The following is a 9,376-nucleotide window of genomic DNA, read 5'->3' as shown; positions in this document are numbered from 1 at the left end:
GCTTCATTTCCAAAGCTTCAGCAGGGCCAGGGGCATTTTTAAAAAAAGGGGCCAAGGGATTTATCACACACTGTGTGTGTATGACTGTGCAATGTATCATGCTCTGAGCTCCTGCAGCCAAGGAACAGAGATGGGGCGAAGAGGGAGGAGAGGATAGAGGCTTGTCGGGTGGCGGTGCTTTCCCAGCTTCATCTTGCAGCTCGGGGTATGGATTCCTGGCGGAAGTAACTTCCTGTGTGTTTGCTGAACACCTACTACACCAGGCAGGGGAGACTGTGCCGACAGACAGGGCCTTGTTGAAAGCATTTCTCTGGCCTCCTGGGAGGAGCCTTTCCTGGGGAGAGGTTCCGGTTTCTTCCGCAGCTGGGATGCCTGTGCAGGGGTCATGCATGCCAGCGTGCCCATGCCTGGCAGCGGCTTCTGACCGCGATCACCCCTCTTTTTCTTCGTAGGCAGATCTGAGGAGCCACCCCTTCTAAGCAGGACAAGGATAGAGTAGGTAGAAGGACACAGAGGATGCTGGCCCCCTGCTCCTGCCAGCTGGTGGTGCCAGCGATCTATGCAGCTGTGTTCTGGAATGTAGGATGGAGGAGACCTTGGAGAAACTGGGGCAAAGGTCAAGTGCTGGGCCCGGGTTCTGCACCCTTGTACACAGCCCCGACCTGCCCCCTTTGTTTCTATTCTGCAGGAACCGACTGGGTACAGGATGGTCCTGGCCCCTGGGGGTTTAGAGCTGGAAAGTGGGGGAGCAGAGAGTCCTCTGGGGGGATCCCCTTCACGGCTGTAGGAAAAGGAGACCAGTGTTAGAAGTGACCTTGCGGGGTCGTCCAGCACGTGTGTCCTTCAGGAAGGAAGGCCCCTGTGGCTACACTGACTTCATACTCACGGGGGCAGGCACTGTTCCAGGTGCTTTCCAAGTTTTCACCACTTTCATCCTTACAGGGCCAATCACACTATGATTCCCACTTTACAGCTGAGGAAGGTGAGGCCCGGAGAGGTGAGGGAACTTGCCCCAGTCACACAGCGAGGGAGGGCAGAGCTAGTTTGTACATGGAGCTGACCTGGCTCCAAAGCTCCCACCCATAAGCTGTCTCACTCTCCTGCCTGTAGAGCTGGGACAGCCATCTGGAGAGGCCCTTTTCAGCTCGTCCTTGTTCTCAGGGGCTTTCTCCACCCATTTGCTCCTTGCCTTCTGCATCTCCAGGAGAGAGATCATCTCAGATAATTCCTTATCTCCAAGAACAAGTTTACTATTTAATTCTCCAAGATTCATGATAGTTATTACTATGTTCTGTGATCACTGGCCTGGCATCTTTCTGTACTGTCTCCCCTGTCCCTCCCCCCCCCCCCACACACACACACATACACAGTGTCCTCCTGGGAATCTTGCCACGCTCTGGCTCCCAAGACCACCCACCTGCTATTGGTGATTCCCAGGTACTAGCTACTGGCTCTCTCTCTCTCTCTCTCTCTCTCTCTCTCTCTATATATATATATATATATATGTATATATAAAATTTTTATTTTTTTAGAGGGAGAGAGATAGAAACATTGATGAGAAACATCATCGACCAGTTGCCTCCTGCACACCCCCTACTGGGGATCGAGCCCACTACTGGGGCACGTGCCCTGACCTGGAATCGAACCAGTGACCTCCTGGTTCATAGGTCAGCACTCAATCACTGAGCCACACCAGCCGGGCTGGCTACCTGCTCTTCCAACTCCACTAGTGCTCCTGGGGCCTGATCCTGTGGACTAACTCCCTCGCTCCTTGTCTGTCCTCACTCACCTCCGCTATTTCGAACCCTGCACTCACTTGCACACTCATTCCTGGCCCCTTATGCCCGCCTCGCTAGCTGTTTGCCTGGAGCGGAGCTGACCTTCTCAAAGAGGCCCAGGGACTTGAAAGCCTCCCTTAAACTTTTGTTTCTATGGACAGATCCTAACTTTCATGATGCAGATCCTAACTGTCTCTTAACCTGTCTTTTTTTTTTTTTTTTTTAAATCCATCTTTGCCATTCTAGATGAAATTCCAATTATTGGCACTTTCTCGTAAAAATTGACCCACCAAAGCAAGGCTGTTATTTGCAGATACTCCCATTTAAAAAATATGATATTTTATAGATTTACATACAGTGAAACAAGAGAAGAAAAGGGGGGGAAAACTCAAATTACCTGTATCTTTTTTTCCTCTCAGCTAAAAAAAATGATGTTTCATGTTAATATCTCCCAATAGGGTCCATTTTCTGGACTTGAAATGTTTTCTGGCTTTTCTGCTTATACAAGGCAGCACCCCTGACGGTGTGCCTACCATCCCTGAGGAAGTCAGAATAGAGAGATACCAATACCAGGTCTCCAGGTTCTTTCCCCGTCGATCCACACGCTCCCTGTTTCTCCGAAGCTGGCTTTTAGGGACCTGCATCAAATCACTCATGCTCTTGGGGGTCAGCAGCAGCTCTCGCGGTGACCTCCTGCACGCTTTCTGTCTTATTCATGCCTTGCTCGTCGGTCCCATCTTGATCTGTCCATTACCCAGTTTTTCTTCCTGGGCTCGTTTCCAAGTTATTCCTGGTCAGTGTCCCAAATTGCCAAAGTCTTCTTGGATTCTCAGCCTGTCTTTGGAGGCAGAAGCTTCATTTGCCAATTCTGGTCTTCTGCCAATGTATAGCACTTGCTCTTTATTTATGCATCCCAGTTACTAATGGAAACATGGAGGGTGTTTATCTGCCTTTTGGACCTCCTGGGCCCCGAAGGGGGGGAAAAAAAACTCTGGGTTCTTCCCCTAAAGCTTTTAGTGCCTAGTTCTCCCTTTCCTACTAAATTGTTTCCGTATGGAACAACCAGTTGGGAGATGATTTCACCTCTTGTCATCTTTCCTATGTCTTCCTTGAAGTGGGTGAATTCCTCCTGGCTGTTATTGGTTCCCCGCCACTGTCTCCCCCCCCATAGATCTCTAAATCACATCAAATTGTTTTATTTTTCATATCACCAAAGTGGCCTTGCAGCCTCGGATCATCAGCCAGCTCTTCCCAGTTAATGAGGATCCACTTATGAGAGGCAGGCGCTCCACCTCCTCCATCTCCTGCCGTTAGGATGACTTCTGGCTGGTGAATGTCAGCTGTTGTGGTTGTCTCCTAGGAATGGCATGTGTTAAGGACTTTGTGGTTTGTATCTGAGCAGTGAGGGGCGCCCTTGCGGGGGAAGGAAAGAGAGGGGCATTTTTTTATTTTTTTTTTTTGCTTCTGCAAAGGAAAGCCTGGAGCCTGATCCCCTGAGTGAGGCTTGTCATTGGGCTGGGTTCACAGGGAAGCAGGAATGGCAAGAATTTATGAGGCTGCTGCTCCCAGAGCGTGGTTACCCCTCTCGGAGGGGGGATTTCACAGTAGCAGATATTTTGGGACCATTTGTTAGTGTCTCATTTATACCATCTGTATGAAAATAAACAGAAGCTGCAGGCAGAGCCTATCATTCCCGGAACAGAGTGGGGTCTGGCTTCCATCTCTCAGAGATGGCTCAGGCAGGGAAACACACAGGAGCCTCGGGGTGTTTTTCTTGGGGTCCACTGTGGGAACGAATCATCGGGAGGTTGGTGACGAGCATCCAGACTTCCAGAGATAGATCCTGACCCCGCTCACTGAATTTTGTTCCACCGTGAGTTTTTCATTTGTTCCTTCCTTCATTCACTTATTTACAATTCACTAAGTCTTTGTTGATTATTTTTTTATGCCAGAAATGATGCTACGCGCTGGGGTCATGTGGGTCAACCAGCCATGACTGCTGCTTTCCCCCTGAAGTCACCCCTCCACTTGCTCAGTGCCCACGTGGCACGTTCTGCCACGCAGGAACGGGTCCTTCCAGTTCAGGGAGGTCCGGGGCTTCTGGCCACGGAGGGGATTTTGCTCTGTGTTTTTGCTGGAGTATGGCACCCCCGGCCCTTCTTAGGGGTTTGTATTCAACTGAAGCACCAGGCACAGAGCATTTTGCAGCCTCACACCTCCTGTCTGTGTTGACTAGCTCAATGAAGCATCTTTTGGGGGGTCAGTGACTCCTTGGGGCATCCGTTCAGGTCTAGAAAAGGGGGTTTTGTAGGGTTTTCTCCTCTTCGGAGAAGGAAAGGTGAGTTTCCTCTGCCAGTTTGGCTCAGGTAGCCTAAAACCAGCTCCTTCTGCCCGCCAGGCATCCTCCTGCCTCACAGGAATGAGTCCTTACACTGGCCCTTTTCTTGTTTTCCCTGGAGGAAGGCTGGGGAGCCGTGCAGCTCACCCACCGTGCCCTGGAGCAGCCTCCTGCTGTGGCACCCTGTGGGCCTCTGCATTGCAGACCCGGCTCCAGGGGGTGGAGGAGAGACTGTCTTCCTAATCCTGGACTCAAGTCCAGCTCAGGTTTAGGGAGGGTCACAGCACATTGATCAGTCGCATGTGAGGCATCTCAGGGGCCATTTCTATGTCTGGGCTCCCACCCAAACTGCCATGGGGTTATTCAGGGAACTTCCCAGACCTGGATCTTAATGGGAGGCAAAGTAGAGGGCCCTCTGTGCAGGAGAATGACCCTCCACTATGGGCTCGTGTCTGAACATCTATTAGAAGGTCATCCCTTCTGCATTAACTCTGGGAACCCAGGAGGAGGGAAAGGGCAGGATCTGAAATCCAGGGCCCAGGAGTTCAGCCCTGGCTCTTTCCCGTTCTAGCCGTGTGACCTTGGCAAGTCATTCACTCTCTCTGAGCTTCGCCTTCCTCATGCGCAAAATGGAGGATGTGGTTTAGATAAGCACAGGGCCTCCTCCAGCTCTGAGACTATAAGTTAATGAGAATGAGTCTCAGATCCTTTTCTGAGGTGGCCTGGGGGACACTGGGTGCTCAGGATGGGGAGAAAGGATGTGCCTTCTTGCTCATAGTTGGATGGATGGATGGTTAAGTGGATGAATGAATGAATGGTAGGAGCCCTGAAAGGGACCAGATAAGTCTGGCTTTATTGGATGACAAGCTTTCTGCACCGTCAGCTGTGCCTTGAAGTAACCACTTCTCACCCACAAGCTTCTCCCAGAAAAGAGAGGGAAGAAATAATTCTCACGCTGTTGACCTGTCTAACTTCTGTCTTTCTTTCATGCCTGAATCTGTCTTCCCTTGCAAACCTTTTGGGTCTGGCACAGCCGGAATACGTGTTTGCTTTGAGAAACAGGAGACCCTGGAGGACTTTGCTGGTACTGGGCTCCGCTGGGGAAAGCAGAGGCTAATTAATTGCATCTCCTGTGCCTCAATCTCCTCCTCATAGAGACCAGAGGCACACACTCACCTTTAACTTCGATTTGCTTCATTTCATATTCAGGGTGTCTTAACAAGTATGCAGAACGGGATGTGTGATTTGAGGGGAGGCACCGTGCCAGGCCCAAAATAGCTCCCTCTTAAACAGGTGCGAAGATGCTTGAGATTCCACTGTTTTAAACCACCCTCTTGGGAGGCAGTAGGTTGTGGTTTAAATCCCAGCTCTCACAGTTTCAACTGTGCACAGTCTTAAGTGAGTTATCTTCCTAAGCCCCGGCTTCTTCCTCTGTGTCATGGGCACTGCCCCCGTCCTATGGGGCTGGTAGGCGGACTATGCAGTGCCAAGCACATGGCGAATGCTGAATCAATGAGCCGATGGTTGGAGTAAGCATTACCTTAAGTGCCAAGGGAACCTTGATATGAATTAATGGATTAAGATTCCCTCTGTAACAAAATAAGGGCAGAGAGAGACACTGGGACGGGAAGGGGTGAGGGGGACATTAGTGAAAGACAGGATGAGGTCCTGGCAAGACATGGGGGCTTAAGCCCCTCATAGCACTTCTTCTGGCTGACAGCACGCGTCCTCTTCTCCAGGCTGGACTGCCACTCCTCCTGCTATGATGCCCGGGCAGATCCCGGACCCTTCCGTGACTGCGGGCTCTCTGCCAGGGCTCGGCCCCCTGACCGGACTCCCCAGCTCGGCCCTGACTGCAGAGGAGCTGAAATACGCTGACATCCGCAACATCGGGGCCATGATCGCCCCCTTGCATTTCCTGGAGGTGAAACTGGGCAAGAGGCCTCAACCTGTGAAAAGTGAGGTGAGTGAGCCTGGTTCTTCCGGGCAGAATCCAGGAGCAGGACGCCCGGGTTCGAGTCCCAGGACTAGCCCCACACCCGCTGTGTGACTTCGGCATTGCTGTTCGTCGTGGGGCCTGAGGACCAGTAGCATCCGTGCAACCCGGTGGCTTGTGAGAGATGCAGAGCCTCAGGCTCCACCCCAGACCTTCTGAAATAGAGTCTGCATTTTAGTAATTCCCCTGGGGAACTCATGGGCATGGTAAAGTTTGAGAGGTCCGGCGAGGACAGGATGTTGAACTTCTCTGATTCTTTGAGGGGCCAAGGGAAGAGTGATTAATAACAATAATGAATAATAATATATGGGGCCCAGCTGGAGTGACTCAGTTGTTGAACGTTGTCCCGTGCACCAAAAGGTTGCTGGTTCAATTCCTGCTCAGGGCACATACCTGGGTTGTAGGTTGTTTTTTTTTTGGTGTTTTTTTTAAAAAAAATATATATTTTATTGATTTTTTACAGAGAGGAAGGGAGAGGGATAGAGAGTTAGAAACATTGATGAGAGAGAAACATCAATCAGCTGTCTCTTGCACACCCCCTACTGGGGATGTGCCAGCAACCAAGGTACATGCCCTTGACCAGAATCGAATCTGGGACCCTTCAGTTCGCAGACCGACGCTCTATCCACGGAGCCAAACCGGTTAGGGCTGGGTTGTAGGTTTGATGCTCAGTCGGGGAGCATACAGAAGGCAACTTATTGATGTTTCTCACATTGATATTTCTCCCTCCCTCCCTCCCTCCCTCTCTCTAAGCATGTCCTTGGGTGAGGATGAGAAAAATAATAAAATAAAAAATGCAATGTCTTTAAAAATAATAATGGTAATAGTAATATATTGGCAGTCTCTCTGGGGTGTTGGAAGGACCAAGGGAGATCATGGAACTGTGCACATGCTTTGAAAAGCACACAAGAGAACACTAATATTGCGTTATCTTTAAAATTACCATTAGTCATGTCATTGCTCTAATACCCTTGGCCCCAGGCTGCAGCTGAATGTGGGAACTTGGAGGAAGGATGGTAAGGCCTTTCTTCTCAAGGAGCTGCCAGAGCTGGGCTTGGCCTCAGCCACCCATATCGTCTGCCTTAGATGTTTGCAGGGGACCCACACACAGAGCACTCCCTCCTCAGGTCCCTTGCAGCTGTAGCTCTCATGAGCCTCGCTTGCAGAAGAGCTGCTTTTCCCTGGGGGCTGGTGAGAAGCAGAAGTTCCCAGCACAGGTGAGCATTAGTGCTGGGAACGTCCCCAGCCCACTTTCCCAGGGCTTGCCATTTGGCCAAAGGCTTGAGAGAATAGCTGCCCACCTGGAAGGGAGAAGGAGCCAGTGGTGGGAGGGGAGAGGTGGCTGGGGACAGGTGTCGGGGACAGGACGGGGGAAGCAGCTGAGTATCAGGTGCTCAGCAGTTCTGATGAGGAGCATTCACAGGCAAAGGTACCCTGGAGGGGGCTCATGCTTTAGGATGGAGCTCGGAGGGCTGGACATTCCAAAGAGAGGGGCTCTTGCGTGGAAAAGGGTGTTTGGGTACCTGCAGGGGAGAGTTGGGTATGTTATGCAGCTACTGCTCGGCCCTCGCTCTCCCCAGGAATACCATAAAAACTGCAGAGAAGGGCTGCTGGGGGCTTGGCCAGGGGTGGCAAACTGGCCATTTTCATCCTGGATCTGGCTCTCAGATGTGTTTTGTTTGGCCTGCACAATGTTTTAAAAGAAACTTGAACCAACACGTCACTTAAAAAGTTGGATTTTAATCTTTGATTAAAACCGTGGAAGATCTGCTCACAGGTGCCCCGTTCTGGCCTGGCAACAGCTACACGGAACGCCGAGACCCCTCACTTCTTTCCTCTTTCCAGTTTGCCACAGGCCCCCACACCTCCCTATTATTCTTAATTTTTCTTCCACTGTTGGTTTTGCTTTTGTTACCACCAGCTGCCTTCATTTACTTAACTGCTTGGCCCCTATTGTAGACATTTGCACTTGAAACACCTAGATTAGGTGCATGATAGATGCCCACTAATGATTTCAAGATGAGCGTTGATGGTAATGACATTCTTGTGAATTAACGTTGTAGATCAATGTGCTGTCGATAGCACTTCTTGGCTTACTTAGAATTCTCCTTCTCCCACCACTGGCTCCTTCTCCCTTCATGGTGGGCAGCTATGCTGTCAGATGGGGACCTCAGGCCTTTGGCCAAATGGCAAGCAAGCCCTGGAAAAATGGGCTGGGGGTGTTCCCAGCACTAATGCTCACCTGCACTGGGGACTTCTGTTTTCTTTTCCGAGGGCCCTTGCCTTTGGTCCTTTGCTATTCACCTTCCCAGGCTCATATCTCGAAAGCACCAGTTTCTGGGGTCGTTCCACAGTATAATCACCCTTTAAACCAGTACCCGAGGCGCATCACTGGGCTGCTGAGGCTTCAGTGCTTATGAAAGCCTTAGTCAGGGGCTGGCCCACCAGAGACTTGCCTGGGAAGTGGAGTTACCACCTCTTCCCTCTACAAAAGGTGCTGGAGAAGCCTTCTTTTTTTGGTGGTGGCGGGGGGTGGGGGGTGGGGGGCTTTATTTGGGTTGAGTATTTTTACATTTCACAGCCTCCTCCAAATTGGTGACATGTGCTCTGTACCTGACAGTGACGTGCTGTCTTCACAGGTGCCCACAAACACGTGCCATCCGGGCCGTGAAGATAACAAGCCATTGCTGGGGCGCATTTGCATGCCTCTCCCTCCCGTCACCCTGCAGCATCGCTGGGGGTGGGGGTGGGGTGGGGGGTGGCGGGGAGGGGGAAGTAGACTGTGCTGGCAGGAAGTAAGGCCAGCCCTGCACTGGGAACTGACCTCCAAATGCTTCCTGAGTTAGACTCAAGGTGGGTGGGTGTTTGGGGTGCTGGTGCTGATTCTTAGAGCAACTAAAACATAAAGTGGTTGCAGAACCTCATGCCCCAAATACTTCTTTGCATATGGCAAACTGCCTTCGGTGGGTTTTCACACAGGCATCTTAAATTAGCAAAGTTCCTTGAATTATAAGATATCCCAGTTCACATTTATTAAGCATTGACTGTATACTAGGATCTGTGCTGTTTAACATGCGTGATCTCATTTATTCCCTTCCTGATCCATCCTGGTGACTGGGTTTTTCCCATGTTAGAAAAGAGGAATATGAGGTCCTAGGAGGAGGGGGTCAAGTCACTCAGGAAAGTGGCAACACTGGAGTCTGGGCTGATGACGAGGCTGCTGCTGCAATAGCCACGTCTCAGATGCACTGAGCCAAGCCCCAG

At 50.9% G+C, this 9,376-nt stretch overlaps 1 protein-coding gene across 6 annotated transcripts in view; it reads left to right on the top strand.

Annotated features, from left to right (window-relative positions):
• Nucleotides 1-596: 596 nt before the first annotated feature.
• Nucleotides 597-9,376, top strand: part of JDP2 (Jun dimerization protein 2) — a 34,424-nt gene continuing 25,644 nt past the window's right edge. Inside the window, exons 1-2 of one of the 6 annotated variants that reach the window (XM_023762167.1) lie at nucleotides 597-616; nucleotides 5,856-6,079. In XM_023762167.1, the coding sequence (XP_023617935.1) occupies nucleotides 5,879-6,079 (201 nt within the window). In that variant the 5' untranslated portion in view covers nucleotides 597-616; nucleotides 5,856-5,878. Of the gene's footprint in view, nucleotides 617-3,087; nucleotides 3,108-3,144; nucleotides 3,165-3,633; nucleotides 3,652-5,626; nucleotides 5,646-5,855; nucleotides 6,080-9,376 lie in introns of those variants that run through there. The other 5 variants (XM_023762166.1, XM_023762165.1, XM_023762169.1 and 2 more) reach the window with 5 other exon arrangements.

The sequence above is a fragment of the Myotis lucifugus genome, unplaced genomic scaffold, assembly GCF_000147115.1.
Source record: "Myotis lucifugus unplaced genomic scaffold, Myoluc2.0 scaffold_235, whole genome shotgun sequence".
In the NCBI taxonomy this organism is placed as follows: domain Eukaryota; kingdom Metazoa; phylum Chordata; class Mammalia; order Chiroptera; family Vespertilionidae; genus Myotis; species Myotis lucifugus.
The sequence above is the reverse complement of the archived record's forward strand: the minus strand, read 5'-3'. Positions and strand labels throughout refer to the sequence as shown.